The sequence below is a fragment of the Heliconius melpomene genome, chromosome 20 (genome assembly GCF_056956725.1).
Source record: "Heliconius melpomene rosina isolate 202511_hmr_F chromosome 20, ASM5695672v1, whole genome shotgun sequence".
NCBI classification, from domain to species: Eukaryota; Metazoa; Arthropoda; class Insecta; order Lepidoptera; family Nymphalidae; genus Heliconius; species Heliconius melpomene.
Genome location: NC_140408.1, coordinates 14696620 through 14716934, shown reverse-complemented (window position 1 = coordinate 14716934; position 20315 = coordinate 14696620). Strand labels below are relative to the sequence as shown.

Sequence of the window (20315 nt, the reverse complement as noted above, 5' to 3'; positions counted from 1 at the left end):
ACAATGGTCGCGTTACATTCACACTATTGTGTCTTTGCGCCAAGACAGCTTCTTAGATTATGATCTTATTAGCATTGATATTTAAAACTGTATTTTTTTAGGTTTATACGCTATATTGAAAAAAAAAAACGTTATATTTTAAATAAAATTTTATTAAATATCATGTCACTACCATACAAAGTGGCGTATCACAAAACAAGTACTTCAATACTTTGTACACAGATACACGGGATACAGATTATAATTCAGACAAAAAAATGTTATCTTATTTATTTATTTACATGTGTGATGTATTTCAGAAAACTCATTACTTAAAAAAAAGTTAAAACTATGATAAATATTTCATACGTAAATTATGAAAAAAAATATTGAAAAAAGGACAAAAAATATTTAAAAAGTTTAAATTTACTTTTATAAATCAGTTTTCTGAAACACTTCTATTTATTTACACCTATAACCATAAATTATACTTACAAAAAAACAAGATACATATAAGTACTTGAAATGCCAATTATCGATTATAATTAGATTTTACAATTAAATAGTCAAAAAAAGGAAAAACACCAACAATTAAAAAATTAAGTCACATTGAAAATTCTTTGGTGAATTCAATTGTTACGCCATTGAACAAAAAAATCTTGCAAAAAATACAATTACAGACAGACGAGTACAAATTAAATTTCTATAGTACTGATATTATTAAAACTGCAGGCTGAGAATGTAAATGTAATCTAGTGTTAAGAAAAGATTACACTCTTCTGGCGGAGCTCAACGCCGCGTTTAATTTTAATAACGCTGGGTAAAATCGTATCAGTTCCATTTTCCCGAACGGGAATTGAACCCACAATTCCATTTCATCATTGCGTATACAATCACGCGACGCTTTATTTTTATTATGTAAGAGCCATAAATTATAAATATTTTTTACATATTTCTAATATCCATGAATTTAAGCAATAAGAGAAGTTAATATAAAAAAATATATAAAAATACCATTGAAAAAGTATTAAATACCACTTAAAAGTAATTTAATTTTTGCAAATAATACTTTTAACATACTTCATTATTTAAAACAGAGTATAAATCATTTTTTGTTAAAGTTTAAAATGTTTGGTTTGAAATACATATAAATAGATAGAAAATGATAAATATTTTTTTTAAAAAAGATGGATATTATTAACTTATTGTGTTTTTTTAAATTACTTCCATAAATATAATATCTTAAATAGCTGCACAAAAAAGTTTATCTTTTAAATTAAGCAATTTAAATCACAAAATCGAGTTATAAGTACTACGTACGAAATGCATATTTTTTTTATTTTATATATTTTTCTTTGGGAATGTCTTCTATGCTTAAACATTACTACCTAAAAATCCAATCACACTTTTTAAATTAAAAAAAGTATTCGAGAAATGTCAAAAGCATAATTTAAAGAAATTCTTTATTTTCTTATTATATTATCATTGTTTATATAAAAAAAAAAATTAAATGAATTGATATTCATATTTACAGATGATTTTATATTTTAACAACTAGCAACACTCAAGGCACATTTTTTCAAAATAAGAATTATTTACTATTTGGTGCCCAAATTTGTTTTAGATATGCGTGCAATTTTCACTTTATTTTTTTATTATTTATTGTAATTTTTTTTTTCAAAGATAAAAATGTCATATTCATCTTTCAATTCAATATTGAATGAATCATTATGAAGAACTAATAAGGAATGTTTTAAAAAAATGTGTGATAATACTGCATTTAATTTTTTTTGCCTTTTTTAAAAATAAACTTATTTTATTAATATTATTCTTTTCCTTATTTTAATATTTGAAGTGAATATTGCTATATTTTTAACACGTTAATTATTATATACAGGTATATAATAAAGTTAAGTTCATATACAATTTATCAATTATTAAAAAAACTAAATAATAAAATATTATTTCGTTCAACTTAATAATTTTAACAACATCAAAATGCAATTCCATAAATAATCAAGTCACGACATCACAACATCTACTTACAGCGTGTCCCGAAAATCGAAAGCCGAAGTCAAAAACATCCATATACATTTGTGTTCAAAAATCATTATTTAAGATCAGTGTTTGGGGGCATAAATCACTATTAAACGCATGTTTAATGCATTTTTCGAGTCACTATCACGAACACTATCCTTGTACAGGTTGGTGTTCAGAGAAACACTCCGCGACCGAGTCGTCCCAAAAAGCAGAGATTTACGCCACTCATATGTCTACTTCGCAAATTTTCCTCTTTTGGGGAAATCCAAATTTGTCCTTTTTCACGACTTCTTGTTTTAGACGTTGGTATGTGTCGAGCCTGGATAAAGCGTACTCCTGTGAAGTAGAAAATATTATAATAACGTTTATTTATTAAAACTGGATACGCACAGGGAACCTCGTGTTAAGATACTACGCTATCTACGCTCCGTTAAAGCAAGACGTTATAATAGACATGTGTGACGAAGTAATGAAACAGTTCCTTCTCTGAGTGGGAACTGAACTAACAACCTTCGCATCATGCTTGTTGAAAACAATAGTTTTAATTATTTTCTATATATTACGCACAGTTATGTAAAACGCTCTTCTAAAACAGTATATTCGAAATATTCTAAAGATATAAATATTGCCTATATTTTAATATAACCTCTTTACTTTAAGTTGCTTTCAAGACAAAACGCGTTGTTAAGTTCCGCCACTATACAATCAATGTCTCGATAATTGGTCGAAGAAAAAGCTGTCGAAAGCGAGAACATTTTTTTAAACTAGATTCCTTAAAAAAAAGGAAAATTCAAACAACAATTTTTATAAAAAAATAAAAGATAATATAAAAAAATGCATCTCACCCAATAACCAAAAGGAATTTGACTCTTAGAAGCGTTAACAATTGACCAAAGACACCAAAACAAGTGACTGGCTAACGCGAACGCGTCGACTTCGTTCAGCAACTGATTAATATCATCTATCGACGGCTGAGCATCCTTATCGTCTGATAAATTAGAGTGATAATGCTTCAAATACTCCTTTATGAAGATTTCCTACAAATAAGGAATTTTGTAAAAAAATATATTGAAACATAAAAAAATGTTTCTTTTTGTTGTAAAAGTTAAACTTTTTTTTGTATGTAAAATTATATTTTGTGAGAAAAATGTTTAAAAAGTTATTATTATTTCTATTAAATAATTAAATTGTAATGGCACAAATCAATAACCTTGATTATTCGCGCCATTATTTAGAAAAAATATTACCATCAATTCAATGACACTCAATCAATAAATAATTAATTAACATCAGGAAAAATAAAAAAACATTCTTAAATAAGTTGCCATATGTCGTTTTACACGATACCGTGGGAAAGTCCGCTATTTAGAGTATTTAGATTTATTCCTCTCTCATTTTTTTTCTCCGGCGGCCATTTTAATACAGCAGCTAGAAATCAAGCATAAACAAACACAAGCGGCGTAGTGATTGTTTTAACCCTATTTATAATGTACTAATTATGTCAATTTTCATATTATAAAAAATTGTTTGAGAATAAAAGGATAACATACCGTAAACATAAATTATTAAATAGAGAAAGTTATTTTTGACATAATTAATACTGCATCATGAATCATGATTATATTATAGATATTTCTTATACACTAATTATTTAAATATACAAACACATCATTTTTTAAATTTCAAACGAAACATGAACTTAAGCCTTTATTAAATGTAAATTCTGTGTGATCTTTAATTTGTCAGTTATATGAAAATGTTTTAAAGTAAACAAAAAGAAATCATGTAGCACAGTAAAAAAATGTTTTCTCAACCAAAACTAATGCTAAAATATTATTCAACATAAACAATTTATTTTTTATATAAATTGTGACATTTATTAAAGGCGTTACACAATTCAACGTTAAGTTACGAACCTCGGTACGTAATGGCGCACAGACCATCCGTTTTCTGTAACTTTCAAGAACATGATCAAAGCAAAGAGAAAAACTGGTAATTTTGCTTGAAAAAAAGAAAATAAATATTTAAAATTATTTAAAAAATGTTAAATACATACATAAAAAAATATCAGCCGTTTTTTTGATAAAAATAGGCCAAAAACAAATTTACCAGTTCAAAACAACCTGTATATATATTGTGAAAAATCCTTACAAAGCTATTCCTCGCAATCATTTTAAGCCGTGAATATTATTGAAGCTCAAATAAAAAAACCAAGTTAGTAATTTGAAGACTTAAACCGAAGTAATAAAAAAACTAAAAAAGATGTGTGTGAAAGATGGTCACCAAAAAGAAAACCTAAGAACCAACCATCTAACACACAAAAAATAGAAAAAAATCACGAAAAATCACAAAAAATCCTCACCTTCTGCTCTAAAGTTGGGCAATTCTCTTGATTTTCAAAGTAAAATGGATGTTCCGGGTTAGTATAGTCATACGACCACTCTTGGAAGTGATTGGCTATATCGAAACCCCTGTAGTTATACGCGCAGTACTCAAAGTCTATCAGAACTAGTTTTGGTTCACCAGAGTCTGATATGTGACTGATGATAGAGTCAGATGTGTTTGTGTCGTCGTATTGTGTTAGTACGTATTGTGTTTTTTTAGCTTCGTCGTATGTGAATTCGTCGTCTGATGCTGATTGTATTTCATCTTCTAACATTAAAATATTGCCTAGAAAAAAAATAATATAATATTATGTTTTAATGTTATTTTTATTCAATTATTCGTATACAATTTCATTTACATCTAAACGACGCTAGTTTAAGAGATATTGTAAAATCCTTTTATCTCATTTCATCAAATATCAATTTTTAGATTTTAAAAAGCAAGAAATTAGATTTAGTGCCTGTTCGCAACAAATTACTATAATCTATACATATATGTACATATTTTACGATAAAAAATCTTTCAATTTGAACCCGCACCCAAAAAGATTCATGTTTATTGTAAAAAAATGTTTTAGTAACTAAGAAAATTACCTTCTTGCATATCATTGTGGCAAAAGACGACAGGAGATTCAACCGACGCCAAAAATTTCTTCATCCATTCGACTTCTTTGTCGAAATCTATTGGTTTTAGTTGTTTTATTATATTTTGCTCTTCTTCGGTCTGAAATACAAAGTTTTTAAATAAAAAGCTTATCAAAAGAAATAAAAATCAATGTATAAAAACACTACCATTTTCTTCCAAATAATAAACTTAACATCATACAGTTACTTCGATCACCACTAGGTGTAATTAAATAATTTTCTGATGAGAACAGTCAGCAACAAACTCTATATAAAACTCTTTTCAATATAAAGTTACGATTTGGTCCTTAGTAAAACAACCTACCAAATTGTACAAAAATAATAGTAATTTCCTACCGAACGTACCTTCCCACTCGCAGTATCCGACAGCCTGTCCTCTTTGACAGTTTTTATCCATTTGCCCATAGTTTTCCACAACCAGTTGGGCTCTTTGGACAACGGCACGTCCATGGAGTGTATGGCGGCCATTTTTTCAGCTATTTTCATCGATAACGCTGGTTCTGATAGTTCTTTTGTTAGGAGCGATCTTGCCTGAAAATTATAGTTTTTTTATTGTAGAATACATTGTACCGAACGAGCTATCCATTACGTTAAGTCCACAGATTACTTTTAAATACTTTTTTATTCTAAGTCTTGGACGGTTCGATTAGAACGGAAGAGGCGCGAGTTCAAATCCCGATACGTTCAATTAATCTTCAATTCCTATTATTCATTTATAAGTGTAGAATAACACTTAATTTTTTTAAAGTATATTATGTTAAGTATTATATTCAAATTTAGTGAAAACTGCTAAAATATTCGTGTCGTTTTATATAATTTTCACTTAACTAATGTCTAATTTTCCCACACATTTCCCACAGTAATTATTAAGCTTCAAAAAACTAATTATATTGAATTTTAACAACCAATACAACATAATATAGATTATATAATTATTTTTATAGCTGAACTACACTTTTTATAGTTTAATACCATACTTACAGGTATATATTGTTCAATTCTTCCACCGGAGAAGACTCCATGGAGCTTCGGCCCGAGCCGCCTTTCAGATAGCAACGTGAAAATAACAGACTCGGTGACTATCGCGTCCATTGCGCGTTCACCGTGGACTTGTCCGTAGATCCTTAGGAGTACCTTTAAAGAATAATATGATAAATAAACTCCTGCATATATCAAACGGATTTGGCAAAGGGAACCTAACGTTAAGACAATCCGACACTGGCAGAGTTCAATGTACTACTTTGTCTTGTTACCAGACCAAGAAAATGATAATAATTGCCGTCATTCCCCCGAGTGGGAAGAGCTATTCTCAAGACAAAAGAATTATTATATAAATAACATTCTCGGAAAGATGATCAAATCAATGATTCACATAATCTCAACATTATCAATTCTACTTATATACAAAAAGTTGAAAAGTTATAAATAGATGATATTCATGGTTCTCTAGTAAGTAAGTAAACAATAAAGTTAGTGTCCCAACACTCTTTTATTTACATTTCATGTAACTAAATAAGCACTTTATAAGTTAATACTTAACCTAATTTAGGCAATTTACCTTTTTGGGTTCATCCAAGGAGAAAGAATGGGAGCTAAGCAGAGGCTTCTTGTTAAGACGAGCTTCTTCCGTTTCCGGTGAATGTTCTCTTGCGTAACCACCGAGTTTAGAAGTGTCTGACGGCAGCGCCACGTAGTATAGGAAGTTTGACAGTCCACCGCTGAAGACAGAATATAAGGATATAGCTCCTATTTAAATAAGTCCTAGCAAAGTGTCCTACCTAAGTAAATGGCGTCGTGGTACAGCGTACTGTAAGAGCGAAGGTTGCCGGTTCTATCCTAACTTGGGCGAATTATTGATGCAATTTTTGTTGTCTGAACGAAAAAAGAAGACATTTAATTTATCTTTATTTTCTTTAGTGCAGGACCTTATAAATACAGAAACACGTTCTTACATGTACAGTACACATGTTTTAGAAGTGACATGAATACTATGACAAGGTACTTGTTTTATCGACTCCGCGTGCTTACAACTTAATTTATCTTTGCACCATTTGATAGAGAGATACTTAAAGCAATCATTTTCATGATAAAATAAAATCCAAAAGTTGCAGGTACAAAGTCCTTAAAAAATAATATTTGCATGCGTTATGAAATTTACATTTCTTCGCGCTGGTAACGAGGCAAAGAACGGCACTGAGTACCGTCACTCAACACGCAATGCCTCAAGAATTGGGCGGAAAGTGGGGTACGGAAGTGTCTCAATAGGAACGAAATGTCTTAACACTAGGTTCCTAGGTTTCCTCTGCTATGTGCGGAATACAGCGTGAAGCTAAAAAAAAAACAAGATCCTGACGGCTTGACGCCAAGATGCACAGATGCCGACGAAATGAAGCTGTAAAATTGTATATCTATAATCTATATTTTTTTATCCTGGTACATGCGGGAAAGGGTAATGGTAATATAATACAAAAAAAAATGTTTTTTGGAAATTTGAGATATTGCCCCTAAATTAATATTGGGCTGTTATGATATCTATGAAAGGTCAGATTACTTTATCAATATTTTGTAAGCGACAAATGACGTTGTATTAAATAACTGCGTAACAAACTCAAAAGTGGGGCAGAGGAAAATTTCATACGATAACATGTACAGTGTGGTAGTACTCCGCGATAGTTATAAATGTCAAATAAAATGATAACCCATCATTTTATTTTTGTTTCCCTGGTCTTGGGCGACCACCCAACACGCAATGTACGTAGAACTGGAGGGATCTGAGTGTTGACATTAGTTTTTCAAATTCAAAATATATTTTTTTGGTTATGCTGTATTTTGCACATAGCAGAGTAGGCAGAGGGAAAAGTCTCATAAAATAAAGTGTGTTAACTTTATTTTCCCAATTTCCACCGAATTCTGGAAGTATTTCGTGTTGTGTGGCGAAACTGAACGTCGCGCTTTGCCTCGTTACCAGAGCAAGGAAATTAATATATTTCTGCAGTGGTAATCGAACTCACAACCTGCCGCGCCCCCGGCGCCTTTCAAGGTTAAATATGCTAGTGACAACTTTTTAGGTGTCATCCATGAAATCGGACGTCTCTTGTACAAGAATAATTCTAAGTAACATAAGTATATAAGACACATTTTTTTCACCATTTCAAGAAGGAAACGTGTAAAACGTTTACACAAAAAAAGATAATGTTTTCATTTTTTACATAAACTTTTTGCCAATCAAATTCTAAAGTCAACCGACTTTTTAGAGGTTAAGTAAAAACTGTATGGATATACAATAGATTAAAAATGGACTATAACAATTCTGTGGTTAATGTAAGAGTGTATAAGAAAAATAAGGACAAAAAGTTGATATTATTGATCCTGACTTTAAATTATTAGTTAAATATGGTGGCAGTGGTGGCGCAGGGGCGTGTTAACTGAACGACGCGCTTTGCCTGGTTACAAGAGCGAAGAAAATGAAAATGTCAAATATTTCATTCCCCGAGTGGGAATCGAACCCACAACCCTCTAAGCTTCTATTTTAAATTGAAGTGTTATAATCTCGATGCATGTACCTATGTAGGTACTAGCCACTGAAGCAAATAGACTTGAAACCATTGAAATGGCATAAAAAATGGCGTTCACATTTGCAACAACGATCCAAGGCCGTGTGCTGTTTACATTTTTTACCTCCTCTATTGTGGACTTCGAATTATAAGGTACTTATACTTTTTGTCCAAATCCATTCTTTGTCCACTTCTGGGTAATAGTTTAGTTTCGGAGGTTTGAGCTCCAAATTGGTTTAAATTGTAATGTAATGTTGTAATTTTTTTATTGTGTACAGGAGACTATCAATTTACTTTTTTTTTCAGTTTTCCATGCACCGCCATGCCTAACGAGTTCCAGAACCTAACGAGATTCCTAACGAATCCTAATGAGTTGCAGAACTCAACGCCGCGTTTCGTCTTATTACTGGGACACAGCGTAAAGGCTAGAATAACTCGTTAGCAAAGCGGAGAAGTAAATATAACTGAAACATAACCAATCCCACGAGTTGGGATCGACCCAACATCCATAGTGCTTGTTTTCAATTAAAAGAACCGTAAAGGTTCTTGAAATGCGAAAATAAAATCAATTTATCTCAGTCCACAAGAGACCTAATAATGAATAATATCTATAGAAGTTATAAAAAATAAGAAATCAAGACTTAATCAAGACCTAAGTGCTAGAAAATGTATTTTTAGCGTCAAATAATCGATAACAGTTTTCACTGTTACCAGCCTTTTAATATTATGTGTCAAGTACACGCTCATGCATAATTAATATCAAGGTTTATTTAACTTCAGAAAGCTAATAAGTAATCTAATAAGATTATTTATATTTGAAAAGTTGGCTATACATCATGAAGAATGGGATTCTTTTAAAGTGGATCTAGTTTCATCAAAAGGCAAACTGTGGCAAAATAAAAGTGAAAAAGAATAAATTATATATTTTTTGTTTTTTTAGATATCTATGACGAATCAATCCAAAATATTTTACTACTTCAAGAATAAACGTAATTCAGTCAATAGTTAAAAATACAACACTTACTTATATAAACTGACGAAAACAAAACAATTGGTAATAAAGCAATTACTTCTTAATTTAAAGAAGCTAGCACATTAGAAGAATTATAATAATAATCATACCTTATCCTCCTAAAATCCAGTTCACTCGGATCCACACTTTTCCAAGCACCATGTAGATAGTTCCTGCATATTCTCCCCGCGACTTCTCTCATCTCCTCCTCAGTACCGCACATTTGGAGTTTCTGAAAAAATAATAGTAAAAATTATAGCAGCTAAATTTGGTATATAGATGACTAAAAATCCTGAGAGACAGATATAGACAGATTAGCAAGTCCCAGGCACTCACCCTGCCACGGGCTGGGCACCAACAATGCATGGAGTACTAAGAAGTTTCTTTACTGACATGGATATAATGAAAACAGGTAATAAACAGTAATTCGTTAGCAACTTCACTAGTCGATTACGTGCAACTGCTCTATCTTTCTCTTTTATCTTACTAAGATAGTGGAACCTAACGTTGCATTTAAACTAGGACCCGTAGTCAAAAAGTGAGATCGAGCTTGAGATGTCGTTTTCCTTCATAGATCATTAAAACGATCGATTATTAAAAATTATCTGTAGGTACTACAGAGAAACTAAAATATTTTTAAATTATATTTAAGTGGAAAAATATTATACTAGCAAATATGATATTCTCTTCGAAAACAACTCTTAGTTTATTGCGTTTTGCCATAAATCATATAGCATCATTACGTATACCTACCTCTACATAATATATGTACGTTAGTCGGTAGATATTGTTCTTTAGAAATGTGTACGACTATTTCAACAATGTACGACGAACCGTCACTTTTTAATGATATGGTATAATATTGTACGAGTTTTCTTTTTACGCTTACGCTTTTCGCTGCAACCTCCACATAGCAGTGTAGGCAGAGAGAACCTGGCAGTCTAGTGTTAAGACACTCCGTTCTCATTAAGATACTTCCGTAATCCACTAGTGTCGTAACAACGCCGCTCCTCGTCTCGGTACCAGAGCGAGTGTGGGAATCGAACCCACAACCTGTCGCGTTCGCGTTTATAAACTTTCCGGAAAACTGAATCACCAATCGCATATAGCAGGGCAGGCAGAGGAACTCGGTGTTAAGACACGCGGTTCGCCATCTTCCGAGTAATTTTCCAGACATTGTATGTCGCGTCGCTGAACTCAAAGCCGTGCTTCGTCTTATCTGATCTCCCCAGATGGATATCGAACCCAAAATCATTAGTTTACAATCAATCCCACACATTATATTAATACTTAAAAATTTTCCACTCGACGCGACGTATGTTTTACATATAACGAAACGTAATAATTATCATTTTACTATGTTTCTATTGTACCTACATACAAATGTGACATTGTTTTCATGTTTATCTATCTTTTATCTAAAAAGGACCTTGTGAGATAAAAGTAACTGATATGAAAATCTTAACTAGTTACAAACTCTTGTTTTGTAAAACGTATGTAAAATTTAAACGTAGCGCAGGGGGGGACCTGTGTACCTAGTGTTAAGACACTCCGTTTCCCATTAGGACACTTCCGCTCCTCACTTTCCTCCAATTTCAGGAGGCATTCGACAAGAAAATGAAAATATTAAATATTTGATTTCCTTGAGCGAGGATCGAACCCATATGTCGCGTTCGCGTTTGTCTTTAGTCTGCTGGCCTCATCATAACATTATTTAGTTAATAAATCTTTTTAATCACTACCGATACGCCTATTTACGCATAATTGAATTTCTTATTAGCCCTATTGTAATTTTTACTATCTTTGACACTTTCATATTGAAATATTTAACTGATAGCACTACATTTGTTAATAACAACACAATAACGTTGTTAAAATGGTACAAAACGCGTCGAAAATTTGTAAGAAGTAACAAAAAACATTGTACTAAACCTATAATAAAACTGAAGATTTTGTTTTGCTGAACGCTCTAAACTCTGGAACTAACAAATTCCTCGGCGACCGCGCGAACTAATCCGCTGGTAAAAGCTTGTATTTTATCAGTAAACACGACAGCCGCACTCACAATGGCCAATTAGGGTTTAACTAACAACAAATCAATGCAAATTCTAGGGCACAACTTACAAATAAACATACATTTTAATTTATTTCGCATATAAATAATTAATGAATCATTTTGTCACGTTTTTTGATTATTAGTTTTATATGTGGCATTAATAATAAATTGTATAGATATGTATATCTAGCTTTCACCTGCGGTTTCGTCGGTGTGGTGTATGACACATGTGACATGACACAGAGGGCAGGTAGCGGGTATTTCGAAATGGTCAAGACAATGTAATATAACTTATAGCCTTCCCCGAAATATTCAACTCTGACGTGCAGTTCCTGAGATTATCACTATATTTAAACCAATAAACCCTTGAGGTATTTAATTGATCTCATATAGAAGAATGATGGACCTTAGGATACGTTAGCCAATATGCGTATCAAATTCGGGCGGAAAGCAAAAACAGAGTGCTTTGACACTAGGATTTGTCGGCTTTCTCTGATAAAATATATCAAATACATAACAATATATAATACATAACAAAATTATCTTGAGAAATTTCTTAGATATAATAATAGATGTTAATGAGAAATACGTCTCAAAACAAGGAAGAGCTGATGTCAATCGAATTACGCAGTAACTAAGATGTGTGACGAAATTATAAATATTTACGAATTAAATAAAGTTGAATTGAAAGCAAAGATTCACGTAATACCTAATAGCTAATACTATTATTTATTGTAGGTTGACGCGGTAGGGCTACAGGGCACATAGCAAGGTAGGCAGAGGGAATCTGCTAAAACGCTAGAGTGGTGTAGGGTGTGTTAACGCCGCGTCGTAGTAAATCAATATTTTATGTCCTCCAGCGGGAATCGAACCCCCAACCTGTCTCGTTTACAGTAGCACGCACAACGGTCTGAGTCACGGTCACGCGATCACACAGCGTGGCACTCGTACTTGTAATAATTCTTACGAAACACTTTGTTTATCATAACAATATAATTACCTATATTTATTAGGGATTAGTTTGGCACGCGCTCTATCGGCTCTATCGGCTATTGGCAGATAACGGGAAAACAACACGCTTTAGATAAAATAGGCTTTTTGAGAAATAATCAATATTTATAATTGTGATAAAACGGCCTATAAAATTATTATTATTGATAAGGATTATCTTTACAATAATATTTTTTGGTGCTATAAAGCAATTATATAAAAACAATTATGTAGCGGTTTGAGCCTGGAGTTTTCCGTTTGTGCATTTTGTATGTAAAAAAAAATAAAAAAATCAACGAACTAAAAATAAGTATGGACAACGGCACAACGGACAACGGAATACGCCATAAAGCCAAAAAATATATTATAAGCGATATTTCATTATATATCTGAATTTACTTAATTATTTGCCTTTTGAATACTAAAATATTGTATGATGGATATCGAAACTTAACACCGAGCGCTAACCACGGAAATGAAAACCTGTTATAAATAAAAATATTTTCCTTGCTACGATGCGCATTTACCTATCTATGTCGACTCAGTTCAGATGAATATTCTAGATAATGTAGGTTGCATGCGACGGGACCATCGCCATAGTTGTAGGTTCGATTCCCATTTGGGACAATAAATTATTTTAACTCTCGTTGCTATGTTAACAAGATAATGCGCCGAGTTGACTTTCGCCTCTTAACACACGGTGTCTAGAAAATTGGGCGGACAGAGGGAAACGGCATGTCTTAGCTCTAGGGTCAGTAGACAAATGTATTAGAATTATATAAGACATAAAAGATGATATTTATCACGAATCATAGAAGAAAAATCGAAAAAAAAATAGCCCTCAGAATTTCGGTGGAAAGTGGGAAACGCTAGTGATCTTAATGGGGACGGAGTGTCATACCACTAGGTTCCGAGTTCTCCTTTGTCTATCTATCAGTTATGTTCGTGGTACAGTGTGAAGCTAATAAAACAAAATAATAAAAAAAATTAACAAAAGATAAGGCACATCTACGAATATCCTACCTTAAATTGTTTTCAATCAATTATGTTTCTTTGAGGCCTACGTTTACAATTTACTTTACGTCTAGTCCATCAATACGGCTTATCTGCTATCAGTTATCACTTGTTATTGGTAGATTACATGCCATATAATAGATTAAGCCATAGATTATAAAAATATAATAGGATTATTATGGAAGAAAATCCGATAATCGTTGCCAAGGTAATAGTCCCCACTATTCAGTCAGGGCACGGTGTTAAGAGTTGTTATTGAAGTAACATTTTATACTACTAAAAAAAAACAGTGGTAGTAGAATAATAAAAATAACCAACTCTCCGTATGTCAGAGACTACACTCCGAAACATTAAGTTTTCCAACCTAGTGGCAACCTAGTGGGCGACAAAATTCTAAGCCACGAAAATCTAGTATTTAATACCTAATAATTAAAATAATATTATATTTTGCATATGTTTAAATATGCATATTGCTATAGCGTCATGAAGAAACTAACCGAGGTATTAGTAATTAAGATGCCCTCGTGGCATAGTCAAGTATGTGCCATGTGTCATAAGCAATCTTTTGTTATTTCATTTTGAAGATACAGGCGAAGCCGCAGGCTTATGGAGAAATAGTTTTTCATCGAAGACTCCTAAAGTGGGTATAGAAAGGGAAACAATGATATTTATCAGTATTTTCTCTTTCATCTATCTTTAAGATACCTATTAAATAATAATAAATTTATCTTGTTATACATAAGATTTGTAGCGATGCCAATTTTATTGGCGACCAGACGTCACCGTCTCGCTGAATATAAGATAACATAGCATGTAGAACTGAAGCAAACAGACCCTTACGATTTCAAATAGTTTTGTTTTCTAAAATCTAATTATGTTGGAATCTGTTTGTGACGGTTGCGGGTTCAAGTCCCTGAGGATATTTTTCCTATCATTCATCTTTCTCAGTCAAGACATGGCATCGAGATTAATAAGGGTGGAAAATCTATATCTATTCTAATAATACAAGTCTGAATGTTTTCTCAGGATCACATCACGAAGCTCTAGTTCAAACAGAAAAGTTATTTAAGAGTTGGATAGGCCATTGATCGAGGAAAGGTACACTAATTACATCACGTTTTTCGTTACGACGCAACCCACTGTACTTAACACGTGTACCTACTACTACAGAAAACTCAGAAACGGAGTGTCCGTCTGTACCAGATAATAGTCATAAAATTGTAGGGTGTGTTTGTTTGGTGTGTATCTTATCACATCGTTATTTTATGAGCGCATTGTTTTATTGCATAGTTGATTGTAAAAGTGACAGATTACTGTAATATCCGTTACACGTTTAAGTCGTTGATAATATTTTAAAATGTAATTTTTTTCTGTGGATGCAATCTACATGTATGCTAGGTAAGAAATTGACACGAATTTTATCTTACAAAAATTTGTGGACAAGCATATTATTTACATTTGTAAATTAATTAATAAGCTGGAGCATGGGAGGCAGAGGGAACCCAGTGTTACAACACACGCAAAATATACAGTTAATTTATCAATAAAAACTAATTGAAACAATAAAGAATCTCAGTAATTACACAACAAGCAACAATTGATATATGAAAACATAAAATAAAGTAATGTACGAACAGTGTGACATAAGACGGTTATTGAATGCACTTTCAAGTGCATATTCATTAAATGTATGTAACGTTCGAAATTCGTTCTCTTGGATGAGAATCGAACCTACAACCGCCGCGCTTAGTTTGACACGTAGAAGTTGTGAGAGGTGCATTTTTAGAAGGAATGTATATTGGACGTTCCAAACGTAAACCAAACTGCAGCTAACATAGTTTTAACAAAATACATAGGTAAAATTATGTATGATATAAACCTAGTACGCGGCGTAGAGCTCCGCCATTGAAGAAGATAAAATCGAAGTGTCTTGCCTTTAAAAACGTAAAGCTTAGATTATAACACGTCAGTGTATATTTTTAGCAATGCCCTAGCAACCACCACAGACACTATGATCCACTATCGAACCCATGACCCGTCGAGTGATAAACTACGTCATAATAACCACTCATACACATTAATGGTCAACAAACTTTATCAGTTGTTTAGAAATATATTACATTTGATCTCGACCCCAACATGTTGTCGAGTTCTCCGTATTCCGATTTAAACTGGAAAATATTATACTCATATATCATAAAACATTATAGTAGAAACTATTAAATTACTTAAAAAAAAATCAGTTTCACGCTGTATCCCGCATACAGTGGACTCTTTTATAATTATTTAAATTCAATTAAAATTTTAGTGCTTCCCTACATTTCCTAACCTCGTCGTTATTATTAAGACACTTCGACGACTTTCGACGTTCAACATTTTCCGTCGAATTCTAGAAACATTGTGTGTTAAGTGGCGGAACTCAGCGCCGCGCTTTGCCTCGTTACTAGTGCTAGTAAAAGAAAATATCAAATATTTATTTAATCTCGTCAAAAATCGAGCCTACAATTTGTCGCGTTTATGCTCCCACGCTGGTGTCTCTAAGCCTCTCTTACCTCAAAAATATTATTCCACTAACATATCAACATTAGGCGAATTCCCAATATTTACTAATAACTTAGTGTTAATACCGAAATGATCTCGTCATTTCAGCGTTGTTGTAAAATGACAATATAATCTTTCATTACACCTACAATGTATACTTGAGCTTTGATAAGTAATTCAAATAGAAAAGTGAAACGTCTTTGTGACGCAGTTATCAAATGCCTTCGCGGCGTATGATGGTTGTAGACTCAAAGCCTGGTGATTAGTACGCAACTGGCACGTTTGAAACGTCTTGACAACTCAACTGAATCGACTCAAAACCTACTCAAAGTCGCTTTCACGCTTTTTCCCGTAAAGATCGAGAAACTACTGTCAATATAAATCATTGTGTATGGCGGAACTTCTCTCGAGAAGATTTACATTAGATTCTCAGCTCTCTTAGAGGTGGCTCTGCCGGCTCCGCTAAAGTAATATTCCCGAGTGGCGATCTCACACAGCCATCCCTGGTACAGCTAGACGCATTCCTAATGTGGCTCGATTGCATTTATACTTAGTGTTTTCGTCAATTAACATTTTATACAGCTCTTTGCGTATCCTGCTATCTAGAAAGGCTTAGAATAAAGAAGGGAGTGATTCATCTCTCCAAAATATAAAAATTGATCATGACAATTTGAAGATATTGTTCATTCAAATATAAACAATACGTATTTTCGATACAATGCACGTAATGGAAGTTTACACTAAAAAGGATAAACAATCTAAAATTATCTTTGTACTATGGTACCTACTCTCGTACCTCAACAATTCCATAAAGTTTCCCACGCCAACAATTTTATTTGCGCGAACCTTAGGAAAATCTTTCTGGAAAGTTTCATTTTTCCATTTCTTGTAGGAATTTTGAGATCTCCCTCCTTTAGTGCTCCCCTATAGTCCCTATCCTACCTATATACCCGATAAATGTTAATATTCTAGGTCAGGTAGTTTTATCTGTGCATTGTTGGTGAGTCACTCAGGAACGCTAGTGTTATGTATATAATTTATGAAAATATCTCATATTCACATTAATATAACTGATAAGAAACGACAATGGCAGGCTCATTTCCCCCTGTCTAACATAATAATAAGAATGTAAATCTTGTTACGAATATAGAAACTTGTTTAATTATAAATATTTCCTATACATAATAAGATTTTAAGATTTCATTGGAAAGGCATGTTGTTGTTGTTATTGCATCCAAATATGTTATACAAACACTACGTGAGAGCCAATAGACTAAGTACTTAGGGTTTTAAAAACTGTGCAAAAGTAGAATAGATACAGTCGAAAGCAGATCCTGGCAACAAAAGTCAGGGTTCATGCTATGTAGGAGAAGTTTTTTTTAATATAACAATTAGTACAGTGAATAATGGCTTCTGGCAGATATCTATTATATAATCTTTCAAGTTAGTTCCTATAGTATATACAATTTTAGCCAATTTACAAATAGAATTAATCATATAATATATAATTAATAAAAATTAACTTATGGAAGCTTCACAAAGAATTCCTTCAAAGCAATAAAGAAATAAAAAGTAAAAAATTAAAGTCTGCTACTACCAGGAATTATCTTGGATCACTTATGGCTCAGAGTAGTGATAGATCAATGGCACACTTTGCCTTAAAGCACGCTGAGCAAAAATATATTCTTAGAAAGTCTAAGATATATGTACTATATAAAATATTGTTTTACACTCGAAATAAAAGGCTGAACTATTTTATTGTTATTTAACTTATTTAAAACTTTTAGATCTAGAATGCTACACTACCTGTATTATTTATATAATATTTCTATACAAAATAATAAAGCAAATATGTTGCAAGTATCTAAAGTTTAATATGAAGTTTAAAAGATCAATCTCATATTACTGGCTAAAACTAATTATACTGCACAGATATTTGATAAATAATATAACTTCCTAAGCCTTTGCAATGATAATAATCAGTCTCTAAGAACACATATATGTATAGGGGAAATCTGTTAATAAGTAATGATGTATATAAAAACCATAACTGTCAATTTGTGAGGTTACAGTTTCAATTCCCATTTAAGGAAATGAACTATTTAATATTTTCATTTCCACACTCTCGTACCAAGGTAAAGAGTCACTTTCCCTACTCTATTATGTGCGGGATAGTGTGAAGCTAAAAAAATTACTTATAACTGCAGCTTTGCAATCAAAGAGAACTTGGTGAATCTGACTACAGTACAGTATTTTATATTAATATGATAAATGTCATGAAATATAGCCAAAAATACAGAATTGGAACAAATTCTATGTTCCTTCATAAAGAATTTTTGATTTCAAACCAGACAAACTCGTTAGATTTATCATATTATTAGTATAGACTATTAAGATTCACATTGAAATTTTAATTAAAAATAAGGAAAACGATAAAACTTTTCATTCAAATTTTAAGGTCATATTATTTATGAGGCCTTTGAAGGTTTGGAAAAAAAAACAGCTTCACGCTGTATCCTGGACACAGCAGGGTAGGCAGAGGGAACCAAGTGTTAAGACACTCCGTTCCCCACTTTCTGCCGAATTTTAGAGGCATTGAGTGTTTAAATTTTTCAGTAACCTTAATTCAAGGTTACTATGAAACATGAAAGAAGTTTTATTCACTAAAACTGTAAAAAAATAACAACATAACACTATTATGTTAATTAATCAATGGAAACATACCCAAAATAAGCTGTGGTTTATACCAGTTGCTCTTCTATAACAGTTCTTCGCTTTTACTAATACGTTTTTAATATAAGAAGACATTAATATTAAATAATTAGTAGTTATACGTCTAAGATAACCACTGGGTCACTTACACTCATATGATTAGTATTTTGACAGTTTATTTTTTTTTTCTTATCAAGTTTATTGATTCGCGCGATCGCGCGATGTTGCCCGGATGTAAAATTATTATTATTTTATATATAAAAAGAAATATTGTTTTTCTTGTAATACTTTTCTTGTAATATTTACGTACATCTATTGAATATATACAGCGAGAATGTAGTGTTTGGACACTAAATTCTTCACTTTTATTTGGAAATTTAAAGACATTTTTTATTTTTTACTTTAATTTTTTTTCTTTTTTAACTAAATAAGGTAAACTAATTACAGAAAAAAAAACATTTCCTTATACGTAAGTCACTACAAACGATAGCTATACAAGCCATACAATTTTTAAGTTATCTAAGCAATAAACATAATTATAGTAAAAATTAAGACACCTATACGTAAGACTGCTCAGAAAATACTACAATTGCATTAATATTTTATCAATATACGTGTAAATGTGTATAATAAATATCAAGGTTAATATAGCATGATATTGTTTACATTTAGTTAGTTTTGTTTATAAATTCCTTTCCGCCAATTTAAGCATCAAGTACTTTATCAATGAAATAAATAAATAATAAATGTCATAGTAACATTATTCCTAAACATTGCGAAACATATATATTTTTTCAATCTCAAATATAATATTGTTATCTACGTAATAAAAATTGTACGTGTTTTAAAATCTACTTGTGTAATAATTATAAATCGAAACTTTCATTTTTCAATTAATTTAATAAATTAAGCATAAATAATTTAAAAAAAGAACACATATATGCATACAACTATGACATTTAACAAATAATTGCATGTTTAAATTTTAGTTATCTCCACACACTACGTCACGGGGTGGTACGATATTCGCAAAAAAATATATAACTATCCAAAATATAATAACGTAAAATATATGTGTAAAAGACAATTTACCTTCGCCATTCTTTCTTTCAATCTTCAACGGAGTAAAACTAATTGTAATAATTATATTTTAATTCAATTTTAATGACACCGACTTTATAAAACAAGTGTTACGTGTTCACTCGACGAGATATAAATACCGACTGAGAGAGAGGGAGACAAGGAATTAAATATCAATAGGACGTTCCTATAGCATTTGTCATAAGTGCGAGCGAGGTAGCTTATACGATTTAGCACGACTTGTCGCGAATGTCGACGAAAAACATCCCCTGTCCGACGTGTCGTGCTAACCCTACCAATTCAAACGG

The 20315-nt window shown here is 31.9% G+C and overlaps 1 protein-coding gene across 3 annotated transcripts; it reads right to left on the bottom strand.

The window, feature by feature from the left end:
• Positions 1–131: 131 nt before the first annotated feature.
• Positions 132–20180, bottom strand: LOC146528168 (choline/ethanolamine kinase). 3 transcript variants are annotated; one of them, XM_085204053.1, is made up of 9 exons: positions 20020–20180; positions 9725–9846; positions 6607–6766; positions 6030–6182; positions 5394–5579; positions 4998–5127; positions 4382–4689; positions 2865–3056; positions 132–2355 (listed from the first exon to the last, which is right to left on the bottom strand). In XM_085204053.1, exons 1-9 carry the CDS (start codon positions 20026–20028, stop codon positions 2245–2247), a joined length of 1371 nt encoding a protein of 456 aa, XP_085060179.1. In that variant the 5' UTR covers positions 20029–20180; the 3' UTR covers positions 132–2244. The 3 variants fall into 3 exon arrangements, with proteins under 3 accessions (XP_085060179.1, XP_085060178.1, XP_085060180.1); XM_085204052.1 differs by lacking the exon at positions 20020–20180 and adding an exon at positions 18940–19089; XM_085204054.1 differs by lacking the exons at positions 132–2355; positions 2865–3056; positions 20020–20180 and adding exons at positions 3267–4020; positions 18940–19090.
• Between the last annotated feature and the right edge of the window lie 135 nt (positions 20181–20315).